The following is a 20,835-nucleotide window of genomic DNA, read 5'->3' as shown; positions in this document are numbered from 1 at the left end:
TGATGTCATTACTTAGAATGCAAATGAAATTATTGCCTTGAAACAAAACGAGGTGGTGAAACCTTTTGGCATGCTTAATTTAAATTCTCAGAATTTACACTCTGTTTCTTGGCATATCACTGACAGGCCGTACAGTGCCAGGAAGAGAAATGTGTAAACATACTATTGGAAAATGGTGCCTATCCAAATATTAGGGATGTGAGTGGCAACACTGCTCTCCACTATGCGGCCTTTGGTGATAATATATCCATAATAGAGAAGCTGCTGCTATATAATGTGAATACTGAAGCAAGAAATAAGGTAAATAACAATTTATACAATATTTGAAATTTTATATATATACATGAATATGTTAGCCTCAAAATGTTTTATTTCACACACACACACACTCACTCACTCACTGAATTCTATACATCAGGCCCTGTCATCATGGAAATAACTCCAATGCCAAGTCAGGGAGGGCTAGAAAAAGGTAGTGCCCACAGAAAGGGCAAAGTTGTATCTCTCAGCCACTCTTCCACCCCAGAAAGAAAATGTTTCCATTAGTGCCTACAAGTGGATGGTAGTCTCAGAGCCCGTAAAGGACTAAAGGTCTAGAGGGGAGTGAGGTGATGATGGAGGCTGGGTGCAATGCAGGGGCTTAGGCAAGGGGTGCTGCTGGGGATAGGTGGGAGGAAGAATGGAGACCCAGACCCAGCAGGGAGAGCTTGGATGTGTGCAAGCAGAAGGAGAAAGCAGCAGGTTGTAGGTGCTAGGCACTGCAGGCCCCGGTGCTCTGAAGATGAGGGCATTGGGGTCAGGTCATGTCTTGACATCCAGCAAAGGCATCTACTTGTGTTGGTAGCCACTCGGCCACCCATGTACCATGTTGGGGTGTCCCACTTCAGAGAGTAGCTCCTGCTCAACCTTGTGTAGCTCCTCAGCAGGGTTGTAGCTATACATGGGGAGTAGATGATGGCCACACTTGCTGGCCCACTTTCCTTTTCTTTGACATGCATTACCTCTCACTGCTGAAGCCCCTAGAGGAACACCCTTGGTTGACACGGGCAGGGTCAATTTTACGTATTTGGAAGTTCAAGGATTCCCTGAATGAAAATATTTGGCAATAACTTATTTATCTAAGATTTCTTCCTTCTTCCTTCCTTCCTTCCTTCCTTCCTTCCTTCCTTCCTTCTTATTATTTTTTATTTATTTTTGAGAGAGAGATACAGAGACAGAGACAGAACAAGAGGGGGAGAGGGGCAGAGAGAGGAAGACACAGAATCTGAAGCAGGCTCCCAGCTGTCAGCACAGAGCCCAATGCAGGGCATGAACTCATGAGCCATGAGATTAAGACATGAGCCGAAGTTGGATGCTCTACCAACTGAGCCACCTAGGCACCCCTAAGATTTCATTTTAAATGAGGATACTTCTAAAGAAACAGAGAATACTGCTTTGTTTTATGTATTTATGGCAAATATTTATGAAAACAATATATTTGTTAAAGGTAAAACTTATTTTGTTTTCACATATTTTTCCCATCCAATTTTTTTTATTAGTGAAAAACAACACAGGAAAGCAAAATTTGCCCTAGGATTTGTATTAAAACTCAAAGAAAACAAATGCATTTTACAATAAAAAACATTGCTGCTGTTGACAAGTTCCTATTTGATAAAAAAGTGATTTATAAAAATGGGATTTATCTTTTATTGGCCAAGGCTTAAGAGAAAAAAGGGGAAAGGAGGGAGCAGTCAGAACTAAGTAGGCCAATTTGGAAATTTGACAAGTGAGAGAAAATAACAAGAAGAGGCTGTTTGTTTTATTGTTTTTTTTTTCCCCTTCAGTTTATATGTTTAGTCAAGGAGTCTTCAATTTTTGAGGGGAATAATTGTTACTTAGGGAAAGAGTGAGTTGCAAACCTGCCTAGAGACCAAGTGTAGGAGGACTCAGAGGAAATCAGATTGGCAGTGAACAGGTGGTTGATTAAGTGGGCAAGGAGAAGAAAGAACAAATAATTAACTGTCATATAATCCTATTCTGGCAGAAACACCCACTTAGGTAAGAGTCTAAACTCTGCTCTGAAATCTAGAATATCTTGATGGGAAGTAAGAAGTTTAAAAGTAATGAAATCAAGTTGCATTTTGACTTTACATTTAGTCCCTGTTCTACCTCTGCTCAGGGAAATTAAATGCAATTTTGATAAGTCATTCTTTTGGCTAAGTCTTCAAATGATAGAGGGAGTTGGCCACATAGATGAGACTGATGTGATTGCTGCACCAGCTCTCAGCTAGAATTGTGGTGGTGAATCCCCGTGCCCTGGGGAAGTTCCAATTTTTTTTTTAACAAGCCTAAACTCTCCCCTGAAGAGTTTGAGTAAATCTAGTAACATGTATACATAGACATGGATATTTAGAAATATTTTTTTTGAGACTGTGCTACAACTCTTGGTTAAGAACTACTGGGGTGTGTGGGTGGCTCAGTCGGTTAAGCGTCTGACTTCAGGCTCAGGTCATCATCTCACAGTTCACAAGTTCTAGCCCCGTGTTGGGCTCTGTGCTGACAGCTTAGACAGAGCCTGGAGACTGCTTCATATTCTGTAGTCTCCCTCTCTTTTTGCCCCTCCCCTGCTCGTGCTCTTTCTCTCTCTTCCACAAAAAGTGGACATTTAAAAAAAATTTAAAAAAGCTAACTACTGAATGGAGGGGTACCCAGGTTGTTCAGTTGATTAAGCGTCCGACTTCCACTCAGGTTGTGATCTCATGGTTTGTGAGTTCGAGTCCCACATTGGGCTCTGCACTGATGGTGCAGAAACACATGAGAGTCTCTCTCTCTGCCCCTCCCCCACTCACTCACGCTTGCTCTCTCTCTCTCTCTCTCTCTCTCTCTCATATTCATAGCCATTTGGTTATTACAAGCAGTGTTTTCCTGATTGCAATAGGAAAAATCTTGAATCTTCTTTATTAGTTGAAGCTATGTGACCGACTGTCTTATGATGTCTGTTAAATTCATATAGCCCTGGCATAATCCAAATGGTAGTTTTAAACATGGAAATGTAGTTAGTGACAATACAGTTGGGAATTGTTTCCATAATTTAGTTTCAGCATAGTTGTGAACTAATTTGTCTATTTGATTAACAGTCTGGGAGAATTAAACACAGATAGATTGCAGTTTTAAGAAGCATTGGAAAAATTCTTAAGGTGTGTGTTACTAGTCTTTTTGTGGTGATTCTTTTAGACAGAGAGAGCGTGAGTGGGGGAGAAGGGCAGAGGGAGAGAGGGAGAACCTCAAGCAGGCTCCAAGCTCAGTGCCAAGCTTGATGCAGGACTCAGTCCCACAACTCTGGGATCATGACCTGAACTGAAGTCAAGCGTCAGATGCTCAACTGACTAAGCCACCCAGGCTCCCCTCTTATGAGTCTTAATAGCAATTGTTATTATGTGTTGGGGCCTAAGTTTTTGCTAAAACGTGATACTGATACTTCAGGAAAGATTTCCATACAAATATTTGCTTTAGGCACAACCAAAATACCCGTGGGCTATTGACTAAATTTGGCCCCTGGATGTGTTTCGTTTCCTCCATAAATTGAGTCAACATTTAAAATTATGACACTCATGCAGAAATCTGGATTTCAGACTTTTCTTATAGAATCATACCTGGTACTTTGAGCCCATACTATTGTTTGGTATGCATTCCAGCGGCTGACCTTTTTATATGAGGTGTGTGTGTCTCCAGTTTGCTACTGTCCCCACTTAGGTTCTTCACTTACTCGAGTCACCTACTTTGCCTCCATAAGCATTGTGTTTACAATTACTGTTTTATTTTATATATATATATATATATATATATATACACACACACACACACACACACACACATATATTTATACACACACATATATACATATATATACACACACATATATATATATATATATATATATATATATATATATATATATGACTGTGCTAATCATATCTCTTTTGGACACAAAGAAACCTTGATAATTTTTTTTAAAGTTAATTTTGACAAAGAGAGAGAGAGAATCCCTAGGAGGCACTGGGTTTGAACTCATGAATCATGAGACCATGACTTGAGCTAAAGTCAAGAGTCAGATGCTTAACTGACTGAGCTACCCAGGCGCCTCTGTTTTACGGTCTATTTTGATAAAGATTTCAAGGTTTTCAAGGCAATCCATATTAATTTATAATATATATTTTGTATTTTATGTTAATGTCTTCGGAATAGGATTGAATTTTCCAAGTTAGACTTTCTAAGTTGTTTTTGTATTGTATTCATTTTTTTAATGTTTATTGATTTTTGAAGGAGAGAGAGCACGTGCATGAGTGGGGGAGGGGCAGAGAGAAAGGGAGACACAGAATCCCAAGCAGGCTCCAGGCTGAACTGTCAGCATAGAGCCCAATGCAGAGCTTGAACTCACAAACCATGACATCATGACCTGAACCGAAGTCGGCCTTTTAACTGACTGAGCCATCCAGGTGCCCCACAAGTTAGTTTGAAAACAAGACACTTTTTCTTTCTGTGTACTATAAATAATCGTATTCCTGGGGTGCCTGGGTGGCTCAGTCAGTTGAGCGTCTGACTTTGGCTCAGGTCATGATCTCGCTGTCTTTGAGCTTGAGCCCCTTGTGGGGTTCTGTGCTGACAGCTCAGAGACTGTAGCCTGCTTCGGATTCTGTGTCTCCCTCTCTCTCTGCCCCTTGCCCGCTCATGCTCTGTCTCTCTCTGTCAAAAATAAATAAACATTAAAAGAAACAACATTTGAATAATCGTATTCCTATTGGAATATTTGCAAACCGTATTAGATTAATCATGGTTACAGTTGAATAGGTTATGCCTATTGCAAACAATATTCTCTTTCTCTTCAGAATTGTTCCCTAAAAATGCAAATAATGTAGTCACTTTCATTATGCTAAAAATGATCTGTATAAATCAGTGTTTGAATTTTTATTGATAAGCCATTATATTTTTATTTCCGATTTATAGTTTGCCTAAAATATAAAGTAAGTAGCTATTCCAGTGGAAACTGGAATACAACTAGAATACAAACAATTTTTTTAGAAGTAGATACGTATTAGGGTCCCAGGATTATTATAATTGACAATAAAATTTCATATGGAGCTTCCTAACAGTTAAGATAAAAATTTAGCATTTTATAATAGGAGAAAGCCCATGGGCTATTTAATACTAAGTAATCAAAGTTCATTTGAAGCTTAACTCTTGGAGTTCTGAGCCCATCTCCTTAGTGACCCATTTGGAGCAGCGATGCCTTATGTTGACATCTCGGATGTCAGTGGATCCTGATACCACTGACAGAAGACAAGCAAGTTTGTATAACTTGGGGAAAAGCTTCACCTTTATCGGAAAACTCTCCAAACTATATCCCTGAAACTCTGATTCCTCAAATGTGAATGTTTGCCACAAAAAGGATTGTCAAATGGGGACTGAGCAGATTTACATGGATTTCTGTAATGCCAGACATATAATGCAGTTTTATAATATTTCTCAAACATAGATGATCATGAAATCTTTCCATTGGGACATAGTACTTACCTTCTGGCAAAGTAGGTATTCTTTGGAAGATAATTTAAGAAACACTACTCCAGAGATCATCATTTAGGTTATTAATTCAGTAAAAGTACTTAAAGCATATACTGCTGTGTTTTGGAGTTTGGAGATACAGAGATAAGAAATAGCCCCTGCTCTCAAGAAGCTCTTGGTTTAGATAGGGAACAATAACTACAGTATACCATGATAAGTACTGTGATAGAAGCAACGATCTTGGAACCAGTGAGTGTTTGAAGTGATTTTGGGAGAATGACTTCATATAATCTATTGAAGAAGGTGGAGAAGGGCTATTTTATTAAAAAGAATTTTTAATGTGTATTTCTTTTTGAGAGAGAGAGAGAAAGAGCGAGGGGAGAGAGAGAGAGAGAGAGTGAGAGAGAGAATCTGGAACAGTCTCCAGGCTGTGCGCTGCCAGCATAGAGCACAATGCAGGGATCGAACTCACAAACCCTGAGCTCATGACCTGAGCTGCAGTTGGTCACTTAACCAACTGAGCCACCCAGGTGCCCCAGTGGAGGAGGGCTATTTTAAAGAGAAGCAGCAGCAGGTGAAAGCACAGTGGTGGGAAGGAAGAGGCCATTTTTTATTTACTTTTTGTATTATATGTTTCAGTTTAGAGGATCTTTTGTATGTTTTAAAATTCCGTATGGAAAGGTGTAATTTTGTAAATTCTAAATTGTTTTTGCTCTTTTACAGGATAACATCACACCACTTCTAGTTGCCGTAAATGAAAACAAACAGCAAATAGTGGAAGTTTTAGTAGAAAAGGCAGCAAATATACATACAGAGGATAAATTAAAAAGGGGCAGTAGTTTTCTTTTCAACCTTAGTATGGTTCTAGAGTGGTAATAATTATTCAAGTCAGGAAGATTAACTTCAGAAGAAGAATATTAATTTATAATTATATAGTGAAAAATGTAAACACATCACCAGTTAGGCAGAAAGCAATTATTCTGACTGGGCAACATGAAGAACAGGGTATAGCAGAATTCATATGCCTTGATGATGTTGACTCGTGTCATTTGCAGTGTTTATTTTTAAGTAGGTTCCATGTTCGCCGTGGAGTCCAAAGCTGGGCCTGAACTCATGACTCTGAGATCAAGACCCGACCTGAGGTCAAGCGTCTGATGCTTAACCAAATGAGTCACCCAGTTGCTCCTGCAATGGTTTTTTTTTGTTGTTGTTTTGTTTTGTTTTGTTTTTTCTGCCACATGATTTTGTGTTAACTAAAGGGATTTCATTTTAGTTTTATAAAGGATGGACTCTCAGCTCTTAATTTACTTAATGGCACAATATTGGCCTTCTTAACCCATTTATGGTATTTTTTAAACTTCTACTTCATAGAGGGACCTGGATGGCTCAGTTGGTTAAGCATCCGACTTTGGCTCAGGTGATCATCTCATGGTTCGTGGATTGAACCCCACATCAGGCTCTGTGCTAACAGTGTAGAGCCTGCTTCGGATTCTCAATCTCTGTCTCTCTGTCTCTCTCTGTCTCTCTCTCTCTCTCTGTCTCTGCCCCTTGCCCACACTCTCGTGTGCACTCTCTCTCTTTCTCAAAATAAATCGTAAATAAACTAAAAAAAAAAAAAGAACTTCTATTTCATATACATTTTTCCTTCAAAGATGTATATTGGGGTGCCTGGGTGTCTCAGTTGGTTACGTCTATGACTTTGGCTGTGATCATGATGTCATGGTTCGTGGGTTCGAGCCCCACGCCGGGCTCTGTGCTGACACCTCGGAGCCTGGAGTTGCTTTGGATTCTGTGTATCCCGCTCTCTCTCCCTCTCCTTGCTTGAGCTCTGTCTCTCAAAAGCAAATAAATGTTAAAAAAAAAAAGATGCATCTTAAACATAAATAGGAGTTGTTGTGTCTTTTGGATGACACTTTTCTTTAAATTGCTTTTTTTTTCTTTTTTGAGTAAAACTGATGTCGTTAGGTGATCTCTAAGTGATGATTAATTACTATTACCAAGTCTCATCAGGTTTTATCCTTTTTCATGTCCAGTATATGTATTTTTGATTTTATTTTCAATTGGTAGGAGTAGAAAAATGAAAGATAACTTTAACTGTATAGACTTTTCCTTTAATGAGGATAAGTTATAGGTGGGTGATAAAGAAAGAAGAGATGTGCTTTAGATTCACACAAGACTAGGTTGATTCATAGCTTTCCTACTGGCTAGGTGTTGTGACCTTGGGAGTGTTACGTATCATCACTAAATATGTTTCCTGATATGAAAAGGAGGATAATAATATATCCTTCAAGGGTGGTTGTGCGTAAATCATATTTTATATACATAGCATTTAATTTAGTGCCTACCATATGCTTATCAGCATCGTTAACTATAATTATGCCTATTTTGTTAGCATTCGCATTAAAATATTATCATTTCAAGCCTGCAGATAGTTTTTATACTTACTTGACCTCTAGATGGCTTTGAAGTGCACTGTATCAGATGAAGAAGACATGGGGAATTATTTTTTTTTAAATCTTTACCTATTCAGATAAGTGACCTAGCATAGTTTCTTGTTTATCAAACGACTCTAAATTAGCAACTCTATAATACATTACCCAGGTGGGACAAGAAGCTTCCTTTTTGTCCCTTCATTTTAGTCTTGGAGATCATTTACACAGATGAACACTGAAACATGTAAATGGTCGATTCTGAACAGATAGGCAAGATATTAACCTGATAAAGTATATCAAATTAGCTGTTTAAATAACTCTAAATTCCTAAGAGTGAAGTTATCTCTGTTATTTTAGAACAGCCTTCATGCTTGCTGTAAATTATAACTCAACAAATTTAGTCAGGCCTCTTCTTCAGCAAGGTATTGACCCCTTTCCTCAAGATGTATATGGATGGGCTGCAGATGAATATGCTTATATTAAGGGTTTTAATATGTAAGTGTTTGTATTAAAATGCTAGTTATTACTAAACTGAGGCTTAAAATAATTTAACTGTTAACTTCGTATGTAACAGATGGGATTTCGTAGTTTGGTCTGGCAGTTTTGGAATAGCAGTCGGTTAGTCCACAACATTAGCCAGAAATCAAGCAAAGGACTAGACTAGTTGGAAGTAGGAATGTGTGCAGGATTCTTTATCTCAGGACTTTTGAGACCTTTATCCTCCAGGATCCTAACCTTATCCATTTCATTTCAAGTATAACCCCTCTGCATGGGACACAAATAATGTTACATCTGTGTTTTCTAACTAGTAACTTGGGTCTTGAAATGTTCAGTTTTGTAGAAGACCTTCTACTTTCCTTTGAGGGCTATCTCCTGTACTCTGTCCCTTGAATTTTCCAAGAACCTAAGGAGCACCCTAAGACCAAAGAGACAGTCCTCTTTCACAAGTCATTTGGAGGGGAAAAAAGGACATCCTGATCATTCTACAGTTTCCTTTGATTCTGTTGCTGTGGCATTGCTGTTGAAACTGGTGCTGCAGTCTGGTCGTGATTGACCTTTACTCCCAGTATTCCCTTGCTGATCCAGTTTTCAGTCTTCATGGTGTTCCACACTTAAATTTCAAAGCTACAAAGTTTCTTTGTTCACTGCACATGTACATATGCTCAGCAGCTATCCCAAAGCACCAGCACCCTGTTTGGGCAGCTGGGCCTCCTGGCTTTTGCCATACACCCCTGTCCCTCCACACTCAAAGACCTTATGTGGAACCCATATCTTAGCCTAGACTTTCCTTATGAGTTACCCTTTGAGGATCTTGTTTGTCTTTTTTTTTTTTTTTTTTTTGCCAGAAGATGTTAGTTGGGACCATTCTAAGCTGTCAGAGAGGTTCAAATGATGCTGCAGGAAGAGATCGGACTTCCCTTTCTCCTTTGTTACCAGATCTGTACCCCTGCCTTTTTTTTAAGTAGGCTCCATGCCCAGCGTGGAGTCCAACATGGGTCTTGAACTCACGAGCCTGAGATCAAGACCCAAGCTGAGATCAAGAGTTGGATGCCCAATGGACTGAGCCTCCCAGGTGCCTCTGGACCACCGCTTTAAATCCTGTGGAGCATCTTTTCTGAAGTCAGGGAAGGTCTTATCTTGCCCTTCCCAGAGTAATGAGCATCACCTAAGAGGCCATGGCCTGAGAGGCCATGTTTTGGGTATAATATCTCATTAAATCCTCTTATCAACCTTGTAAAATAAGGCAGTAATTTCCCTTGTTTTATAGAGGGAGATTTTGAGCCAAAGAGAAGTGGCTTCTCCAAGAACAAATAGCTATAGGTTATAGAGCTAGAACTTCTGAGTTCCAAACACTCCATTCTGGCAAGCGAATTCTAATTATTCTCATTTCTATTTGATGTGTATTTACTTTTGATAGAGGGAGACGGAGTACGAGCTGGGGTGGGGGTGGTTGCAGAGAGAGAGGGAGACACAGAATCCGAAGCAGGCTCCAGGCTCTGAGCTATCAGCACAGAGCCCGACGTGGGGCTCAAAGCCATAAACCGTGAGATCATGACCTGAGCTAAAGTTGGACGCTTAACTACCCAGGTGCCCCTGGCAAGCTAGTTCTAATTTACTAAGCTAGAATGCCCTCAATTCATGACTGGTTCATCTTCCTGTTTTTTTCTTCTTTAAGTACAGACTTAATGAAAAGCTTCTAGAACGTATAAATTTGAAGTATATGGGGTAATTCAAGTTTTGATATTTGCTCTGTTATTATTTGAAATACTCTAAGAATTTGATGTATTTGGTAAATGTTTTTCATATCAGCGTTAAAATAGTAATATTATTTATCACCCTTTTTTATACATAGCAGTTAGAAAATAATTTGCCGACATAAAGAAGAAATCATGCTTAAAAATTCTTTGCAAAACAGCAATGCTGGTAAGACTTTACATAGTGAATTGCTCTTGGTGGTCCTAACATAAGTAAAGTCAGAGTAAGGGTGTTTTGATAAAGAAAGAACAATGAAGAAAAGAACACCAATGTGTAAATTGCATGCATATTTTTTTCTTTCTTAATTTCTTTCTTTATAGTCTAACGTTCAGAATTATTTATGAAATTAACTGTAGGTAATTGAAAATATGAGGCAGTATTATCTGAAAAGAAATTCATTATTTTAGTCATGACCCCTAAAATACCATGTGACATCTTTGTGTAATAAATATGAAAATGCTTTGTTAACTGTTTATTTAATTTTGAGAGAGAGAGAGAGAGAGCGAGCAGGAGAGGGACAGAGGAAGGTAGACAGAGGACCCAAAGCAGGCTCCACCACTGACAGCAGAGAGGCCAATGTGAGGCTTGAACTCGTGAGCTGCGAGATCACGACCTGAGCCAAGGTCAGATGCTTCACCAACTGAGCCATCCAGGTGCCCAGAGGAAAAAAAGATTTTTAAGTTAGTATGTTTTATGTTTCCTCCATAAGCATATTATAACAGATTGCACTTGTTATAAAAATGGATCTTGTATAAAATGTTTACAAATGGATTATATTTAGTAAGTATTGTTACCTAGTGATTTGTCTCATTAAAAAATGAACCAGCCCTAAAACTGGGAATTCTACAGTACTTTCCTGGTACCATAAAAAATTGGCAAATAATAAGAACTGCAAATCTTAGCTAGTGTGCAGCACTGCCAATGAGATTGTTTTTTACAGATAGCTTCCAGGAGTGCCGAAGAAAAGCAATGCCTTGTTGAGAGGCATATGTTATTACACATATTGTATCAACAAGGTCTCACCATTATCAACTTCACTCCTCATAAATCAAGACAGAATGAGAGGGGCGCTTGGGTGGCTGCGTCAGATAAGTGTCCAACTCTTGATTTCAGCTCAGGTCATCATCATCTCACAGTTGGTGAGTTGGAGTCCTGTGTCAGACTTCTCTGTCGGGCTCGTTGCTGACAGTTCAGAGCCTGTGTGGCATTTTCCTTTTTCTTTCTCTCTCTGCCCCTCCCCTGTACATGCATGCTCTGTATCTCTCAAAAAAATAAACATTTAAAAACAACAACAACAACAAATCCAGGATGAGATATGTTGACTTCATTAGAACAATGTTTTCTTCTGTTTGTTGGAGAATTGTCATGACACTGTAATTTTGTTAGAATAAGATAATCTGTTGCCATTAGTCAAAATTTTATCTTCATAAGTATTCAAATAGGGCAACTTGGGCTCCAGAAATTATAATAACAGCACAAAGATGTTTCACAATCACACACACACACACACAAATGCTACTGTTGCTCCCTAGTTGTGGCACCTAGTGCACTGTACAATCTGAAAAGTAGGAAGAAAACTTTAACTTGGAAGACTGTTACCAAAGGACTTCTGTAGGTTAGTTTTGGAAGTTACAGGAAAGGCAAAGATAGAACAGACAGCGTTTTGATCATTAAAGTGCTCATAACAGAATAGAGCTGTCCCTGCGGTTTTTGAAACAGAAAAGTTTCTGTGGTTTTTAAAAATAATTTTCAAAGGAATTAATTTTTATTCATGTCCATTTGTTCACTTCACATGTAACTCTTAAGTGCCTGTTAGCTACTAAGTGTTATCCTGTTGTAGAATACAAACATTCAAAAACCAGTCTCTGCACCCCAGGACTTTGTTGTTACCACTGCCATTTGTATTATTTACTCTATTTAGTGCTTACTAGGTGCCAGAGTCTCGTAGAGCTTATAATTATCATTGTTATTTTGTATTGGCATTTGTTCCAGTTACCATAAGTTCACGGTGAAGAATCCGATTTTTCAAAGACGGGGTAGAATCTACAGTAAGCGTGCAGAGTGAGGAGTTCAGTTTGCCAGATAGAGAGGCAGAAGGACCAACATTTGTATGTTTGACACTGTTTGTAAACTGTCACTATTACGTGCTTGGCGGAGTACACAGCAGTGCAGAGGCGAAGGTGTACGAGTGAACTTAGCAGGATTTATGAGCAGTTGGGTTTTGCTGGTAGAAAACGTGTGCTATGGGAATGGTTGGGAATGAGGTGAATACCTAGGTAAGACAAGCTTATGGAAGTTTGTTCGTGCTATAGAAAGGAGTAGATCTTACCCGATAGGCCTTGGGAAATTTCTTCAATAGAATGCTTTTAGTGGCAAATAATAGGTGACTTCTACAGTAACTAAAACAGTAGGAACCAGAAATGTTTTGATGGTTCACTGATGTCATCAGGATGCCAGTCGTCTCTTGTTCATTTTTGGAGTTGGTGGTATTTTTATTTCTCCTTTCTGGGGTGGCTGATTAGCAACAGCTCCAGGTATCATATTCTCACATGGCAACATCCAGTGGGTGGGAAGGACTGCTTTCCTTTAGGTGTTTCTTTTCGCTAGGAAGAGGCTTGCAGTAGACTTCCTCTAACATTGTAAAGACTAGGTTATGTCACATACTCATTCCTAAACTGGTCCCTGGTAAATCAGGTACTGTGATTAGCTTAGAATAATCTTTTCTCTTTTTGGAGCCAGGGTGAGGCCACCTTCTTTGTGTATGGAGACAGTAAATATCCAAATAAAGTTGTGATTCTCTAGCAAGAATGAAGAATATGGAATGGCTCTTAGGGAGGGAGCCAGCAGTATTTGATGCAGGGATTTTGGAGAATTTGAAGCAGAAGACTACTAAGATTAGATTTGAGTGGACACTCTGGTTATGGCATAAAATACAGATCACCAAGCCTTTTTCCTAAAGAGTCAGTGAATATTTTAGGTGATGTGGTCTCTCAGCTCTGCTGAGAGTATGAAAGCAGCCATAGCAATATGTAAGTGAAGACATGGGACTATGCCCCAATAAAACATTATTTACAGAACCAGATGGCAGGTTGGATTTGGCCTGTGGCCATAGTTTGCTGAACCCTCGTAAGGAGGATAGGTTATAGGAAACCACATAAAGAGACTGGGAGACAAAGGAAGCTCTTGTTTTCTTAGCCTAGTAATAGTCCTTTGTGAAACTTTCAGCTGTGTGGATTGAAAACGTCAGGGGGTTCAATTTATTCCATTAATTTCTTCTCCTAAGCCTTGTGTGTTTCTCATTTGTTTTGGTTAATTTTTTTGTTCATTTTAGAAATAACAATAATATTTGGTGGATTTTATTTTTCCCTGCGAAAATCATCAGTTAAGAACTCATGTTTGACTAGGGCAGTGGCAGGGGAAAGATAAAGCAGAGACCAAAACAGTATAGTTATTATGAATTTGTGATTCCTGAATATAAAAAGTTAGGGGGTGAGAGAGAACTCTCAGAAGATTCAGAGGTTTCCAGGTTGTGCCTCTGCATTTAAATTGGACATGAAGAATGAGTAGGACTTATCAGATGAACAGAGGAGAGCAGCAGGAATGAGGACACATTAATTATGACTTTTTGATTATTTCGGCAGTAACTGCCTTTAGTAGGTGAACTATATTTTTAATTTTCTAAGAAATTAAGGAAACGAAACAAACAGAAAACTATAATCAGTAGTATGTTTTTAAACTGGGTCTGATAGTTCTGTTTTTTCTAGAACTATCCCTGTTACTTCTTTTGATTCCGTTCTGCCAGAAAAATGAACTAAGTCCTAGTTAGTTGGAGTAAATTAAATGATTTTTCATATTTGAGAGGAACTTGTATATGGTAGAACATAGCGGCAACCAGCAGGATTCTCTTTTTTTTTGTTGTTTCTGTGTAAAATAAGAATGATGCTTGTTTCACACTTTCTGACATCATGATTTCATCTATTCCTTTTAAACATTTCTTCAAATGGATATGTAGGAATGTAGGAATTTTCAAAGCAAATACCAAGAAAAAGAGTTTCCAGGAAAGGTATTCTGTGACATAACCTTCTGACTGTTAACCATGTGTAAGACATCAACCCAAATAATAAAAATTTCATATAACGCAGTTGTGCTAGAGCCACCCCAACGACACCCAGATTTGATTATTGACTAGAAGAGCTCACAGACCTTAGCATATAGTTGTACTCTTGCGTGTGGTTTGGTATGGGGACAGGCTAGAAAGGCCAATCAGAACAGAGAAAAGGTGCATGGGTGAAGGCCAGAGGAGACCAAGCACACGCTTCCAGGAATCTTTTTCTATGGAGTGAGCAGGATGTGCTAAATTCCTCCAACATCATATTAGGACAGCACAAGTGAAATGTCTGCCAGTACGAAGCTTATGGATACTCAGTGCCTGAGGTTTCATCAAATGTTTATCACACAGGCATCTTCTCCTTAGCATGTCCCCAAATTCCAGGTTTCCAGAAGGAAATCAAGTGTACGGCCTTAAGCACAATGATTGTACCAGCACTTAGGCAGAGTAAGCCACTCTTAACCAGCTAGGGAATGGTGGGAACCCTCCTTAAATCCAAGATCCCAGGGAACAACCAAGGGCCAGTCATTCAAGTAGGATGTTCTGAGGGTAGCCATCTTTGGCCTGCTGGATGAAACCTGTTCTGTATAGGAATTATAGCCCTGACGTCATTTTTGGTGGTGTCTTCAAATTTTATTTTACTAGCTAGTAATATGATGGTTACTATGGTACTGGTTTCAGTTTCATCATCCATATGAAGTAGGTATTTGTACAAAAATTACTAGGGCAATATTAGGTCATTATAATCTTTTTTTTAAGTGACTAAACTTTCATTATGATTCTTAGATACGATAAGCATAATGATTTTTGATTTAAAATTAGAATAAAATCTCTTGATTATATGCAAACCCAGGTTTGATTCCTATAGTGCTGAATCCCTGTTTATAGTTATAAGATATTTGATCATATTCACTAATTGTTTTCTTGCCTAAGTATACGAATAACTTTTGTATTTTTGTATTTTGCTTCATGTATTTTCATATACTTGCATATGGAAAACAGTTCCCCTATTTTGTTCCTTTGATCTCTATCTTAATTTTCAAGGTGACTGTATCACACGTTAATATATGGTAAGGGTAGCTTCAGTGGATACCGTGTTTTTTTTGTTTTTGTATTTTACATTTAATGAGCCTTATTTTTTACAGCAGTTTTAAGTTCACAGCAAAATATAATAGAAAGTACAGAGAGTCTCTATATACCATACCATGCTCCCGTACACAGCTAACCTCCCCTGTTGTCAACATCTTGCATGACAGTGGTCCAATTTAATAGTATATTTTTTTCAGTTCCTTTGTCTAATTTTGAGGGAGAGAACATGCATGTGTGTGAGCAGCAAAGGGGCAGAGAGAGAGGGGAGAAAGGATCCTGTGATGTCAGCACAGAGCCTGATGCAGGACTTGATCCCATGAACTGTGAGATCATGACCTGAGCTCAGATCCAGAGTTGGACGCTGAACCAACTGAGCTACCCACACACCCTGACAACAGTGGTGCATTTTATATGGACACTAACTCATCATTTTCAGGCAAAGTCTCTAATTTGCATTAGTGTTCGGCCTTGGTGTTATACATTCTATGAGTTTTAACAAATGTGTAATGATGTGAATCCACCATTGTGGTATTGTGTGAGTTTCACTGCCTTAAAACTCTTCTGTGCTGTGCCCCTTTATCCCTATATTCACCCCAACCCTTACCTTCATAGTCTTGCTCTTTCCAGAGTGTCATATAGTAAGAATCATACAGTGGATATCTTTGAATGTTTAGAAAATTATACTTCCTCCGTAATTGAATGTGCGCATTCAAGATATTCTTTGCCCTTTTGTTTTGTTGCTCATCAGTAGAGGATCTGATGATATATTCCTTCCATGAAAAAAAGCATGATTTCTCTAGATTTGTGTCACCTAATGGGTAGGGTTAAGAAAAATGACATCATGAACCACTACATAGCACTCACATTGGGATCATCCTCCTCTGTGATGTACTGTGGGTCTAGATAGACTCTCTAGCAATGGAAGGAGACCATCTCAAGAGGTTAGAACTTTATCAAACTGGAATGCCAAATCCTTCTTACTTACCTTGCCACTGGAAATAAGGCCAGGGAGAGTCTGTTTGCTATGGTTTGGCCATGCTGCAAAGTACAATAGCTATAGACCACACTTTGTGAGGGGGTGTTTCATCCTAAACTGAACAGTCTCTACTGAAGGGCTGGGGAAGTTCTGCCATGTGACAGCAAAATAAACATACTCTCTTTTAACTCCTCTAGGAGTGGAAGTCCAGAAACATCATGCCAGTTTCAGTTTGACATTGTCAGCTCATGATAATCATTCTCCTAACGATACCATTTTCCTCCAGTGTCATAGAGTCAATCAGTGATGGTCATTGTAAACATCAGTTCACCTGTAGGTGTCAAATTCTAATAAAACCTATTCTTGCTTTTGGTCAATAAAGAGGATAAAGTAAAATTTCTTAGTGCTTTAAGCCTACCAATCATATAATTTCCATTCAGTGTAGTGTCGTTTCCAGGTGTGGTCCCAAAGCAATATTTTTTTAACAAATCATAAGCCGTACACTTGTAATTTCCTCTATTTTTCGATTGTGGATTTAACATGAATTTTGCTTTCTTCCTTAGGAGCAGATAAAAGTACTGAGGAAGACTCTATAACCAGGTAGGATTTTTATGGATTTGTAAAAATGACATTTGTTGGGGCACCTGGGGGGGCTCAGTCGGTTAAGGGTGTGACTCTTAATTTCAACTCAGGTTTGTGAGTTCAAGCCCCACGTCGGGTTTTGCGCTGACAGCCTCCTTGAGATATCTTTCCCTCTTTCTGTGTGTACTCACTCTCAAAGTATAAATGAATGAAATGAAGTGAAACGGAAAATGAAAGGAAAGGAAAGGAAATGAATGAACTGAAAATTACGTGTTTCCTAAGGGAACGCAGAGAACAAAAGCAGTTGTTGAGTGTTCTACCCTGGACTAGACACTATATCCTATTCGTAACATCTGTTCAGTTATATAGTCATTGTATAACTTTGCAAAGTAGCTGTGCTATTGTAGCCTACTTTTTATTACTTTGGCAACTGTGGTTCAGGGAGGTTGATTACCCGCCCCATGATTCCATAGTTAATGAGTAGCTGACCTGGGGGTTTGCCCGTCAGCTTGTGTAGCTTCCACATCCATTCTCTGGTTCCTCAGCAGCACTGAGATGAAGATACAGATCCTAGGGCAGATCAACTCAGAATGTCAAAGGTAATGATGTCGGAACTCTAATTTAGGGTTTTCTTAAGAACCCAGGTTAGTCCAAGCACAAGGCCTCATATATTTGACCACTAGTGCTAACAAAAGTTATTAGTGCAGTGGTAACTAGTCCCTTGTTTTTACCATCCGAGATTTTAGGGTGGATGTCAGCTATGGCCATGGTGTCATGGCTTTTACATAATAAGCAAGATCTAGTCAGGCAGCACCTCAGATGTAGTGATATCCCCTCTTCTTGACACAAATGAGCATTCTGTAAGGGAAGGATATTTTATTGTAGACCATGTTACGTTAATTAAATTCAGCCTCTATTTCGAGGATATTGCTATATGATTCTGTGTTGCCTAAGTTCCCAGTCTGGTTTCCCTTTAGGCTAGTACCCTTGACAAGTTCTAGGAAGCTTTTTCTTTTTTTGGAGATTTTTTTCCCATGACTTTTCTGTACTGTGTTTTTGCCTTTTGACTTTCTTCTCTGGTTTTCTTGGTATTTCTTTTTTTTCCATTAATTTTTCTACTTCGGCCAGCTCAGGACTCTCCATTTTTCCAGATGCCAAATCACAAGCACTTAGAATCTCAAGATTTGGGGAACCTCAGAGATTAATTCATCAAAATACCCTCTGGTACTTCAACCTATGTTTAACCTCCCTGTCCAATGGTTGTTTCCATGGAGAATTTGAAACTCAAAAGAGATTGAAGTGACCTGTTTGGATATGATAAGTGACAGAAATGAAATTAAAATTCGGGTTCTTTCTTTCTTTCTTTCTTTTCTTTCTTTGTTTTTTGTCTTCATCTTGCAGGAAAATGTTTTAATAATAGAAAGCTGGGGAGTGGGTCTAATGAATACAATGAAGGAGAGTAAGAGTCGAATTAGCAGAGGAGACCAGGTTTCAAGAAGAACATCACTGATTTGGATAGGAATAAGAGTTTTAGAAAAGATATCAGAATATGGGGGTTTATGCCAAGTGAGATAAACGTGAATGACAGGGATGAAAGACCCAGGATTAGGGGAATTGTTTAGAAAGGCATATTCAAATAGAGAGTTCAAGAGGGTCGTGACCAGGTTTCTGCTTTTGTGTGTGTTGGTTTCATTGAAGGTGCGAGCATACCTCAGATTTTCTGATGAGAGAGATTAAAAATCATTTGAGCTTCTGGGAAGAGTCTGTTTACAGCAAATAGAAATATGATACCATCTACTCCCTTCCGAACTTGGGAAGGATGACTTAGATCCTCTCAAGGAATTGGGGGTGGGGGTGGAGATTCTGAACAACAGAGATGTATGGCCCAAAGCAAGCTGTCTCCTCACTCCACCTCTTTTCCTAAATCTGTGATACCCTTCCCATGTACCTGTAGGGCTGGGCAGGGGTAGGACTGACTTGTCAAACCAGCAAGGGAGCTTCATCTGGATAGGTGATAACATGCCTATGTTGAGATGACTGTGTGGATGACTGAGACTCCCAATTAGCTTGTTCTCCAGGAGCAAGACATGGCTGCTACCCTCGCTCATTTGAGCCCATCCTTGTTGTAGGAGTCTGTGCCTTCATAGGCTAAAGATTGAAAGGTTGGGAATGCCACAGAGCCGTGCCGAAGAGTGATGTAGGAGTGGGAGCTCATGGGGAAGAAAATATTCAGGCACCATATAGAGAAATAGAGGCTCAACTACCGGGACCATTTTGATCGCACCCTACTCCTTGGGTAGCTGAATGCCCCTCAAGGCTTGGAAAGTCTTCTGGTTATTATGGACCTAAATAAGCCAAGACCAGTGTGGGAACAAAGTTGGCCTTGGGAGCTTTTAATCTTTTAATCTCTAGTTAGTACTTCCACTCATAACATAGAAACCTTAACTTTGGTATATTTACTTAAACGGAGATCTACCTGACACACAATGTAATATGTGATGCAACAACTCTGGATGTTCCACCATGCTCGCCATAAGTGTAGCTCCCATCTGGTAATGTATAATTCTATTACGATACCACTGACTAGATTCCCTATGCTGTACCTTTGAGCCTTGTGATTCATTCATTTATAACTGGAACCCTGAACTTCCCTCTCCCCTTCACCCATTTTGTCCATCCCCCCACCTCCCTTCCCTTCTGGCAACAGTCAATTCTCTGCATTTATGCTTTTTCACTGTTTTTCATCTCAGCTTTTTCACTGTTCATTTGTTCCCCTTTTTAGATTCTACATAGAAGTGAAATCATATAGGATTTGTCTTATCTGTCTGAATTATTTCACTTAGCCTCATACCGTCTAGGTATATCCATGATGTTGCAGATGGCAACATCTCATCTGTTTTATAGCTGCATAATATTCCAGTGTGTGTGTGTGTGTGTGTGTGTGTGTGTGTGTATGTGCATGTGTGTGTGTGGTCTGTTCATGTATTGGTGGACACTTGGGTTGCTTCCATATCTTGTCTATTGTAAATAATGTTATAATAAAGACAGGGGTGAATATGTCTTTTCAAATTAGTATTTCCATTTCCCTTGGGTAAATAAATACCCAGTAGTTGAATTACTGGATCCTATGGTATTTGTATTTTTAATTTGTTGAGGCCCCTCCATACTGGCTTTCATTGTGGCGATACCAATTTACATCCCATGACCAGTGCACACAGGCTTTTTCTCCACACACTGAGCAACCCTTGTTGTTTCCTGTGTGTTGAAACTGAGCCATTCTGACAGATGTGAGGTGAGAAGTCATTGTGGTAACATTTATAGATATAATTTTCAACCATTTCATAGAATTCCCTACCTGTCACACTTGGTTATGCAAACTCAGACTGGGTCTTTCCTGGAGATTTCACAGGTTAGGAGAGGTGGAGGCAAAATAGAGAACTGAAAGTTTTTTTTTTCAATATATGAAGTTCATTGTCATATTGGTTTCCATCCAACACCCAGAGCACATCCCCAAAGGTGCCCTCCTCAATACTCATCACCCACCCTCCCTTCCCTCCCACACCCCATCTATGCTCAGCTTGTTCTCAGTTTTTAAGAGTCTCTTATGCTTTGGCTATCTTCCACTCTAACCTCTTTTTTCCCCTCCCCCATGGGTTTCTGTTAAGTGTCTCAGGAACCACATAAGAGTGAGACCGTATGGTATCTGTCTTTCTCTGTATGGCTAATTTCAGTTAGCATAACACTCTCCAGTTCCATCCATGTTGCTACAAAGGGCCATATTTCATTCTTTCTCATTGCCAAATAGTACTCCATTGTGTATATAAACCACAATTTCTTTAACAGGGTCCAAATGT

General features: G+C 39.2%; 1 protein-coding gene across 4 annotated transcripts in view; it reads left to right on the top strand.

The window, feature by feature from the left end:
- The window catches only part of LOC122237254 (ankyrin repeat domain-containing protein 26-like), a 40,748-nt gene that overhangs the window by 5,810 nt on the left and 14,103 nt on the right, over nucleotides 1-20,835 (top strand). For 2 of the 4 annotated variants that reach the window (XM_042980890.1, XM_042980883.1), the window contains exons 3-4: nucleotides 127-300; nucleotides 16,963-16,999. In XM_042980890.1, the coding sequence (XP_042836824.1) occupies nucleotides 127-300; nucleotides 16,963-16,995 (207 nt within the window). In that variant the 3' untranslated portion in view covers nucleotides 16,996-16,999. Of the gene's footprint in view, nucleotides 1-126; nucleotides 301-6,261; nucleotides 6,636-16,962; nucleotides 17,000-20,835 lie in introns of those variants that run through there. The other 2 variants (XM_042980881.1, XM_042980896.1) reach the window with 2 other exon arrangements.

Source organism: Panthera tigris, chromosome A1 (assembly GCF_018350195.1).
Source record: "Panthera tigris isolate Pti1 chromosome A1, P.tigris_Pti1_mat1.1, whole genome shotgun sequence".
Taxonomy (NCBI): Eukaryota; Metazoa; Chordata; class Mammalia; order Carnivora; family Felidae; genus Panthera; species Panthera tigris.
This window is presented reverse-complemented; position numbering and strand designations above follow the sequence as displayed.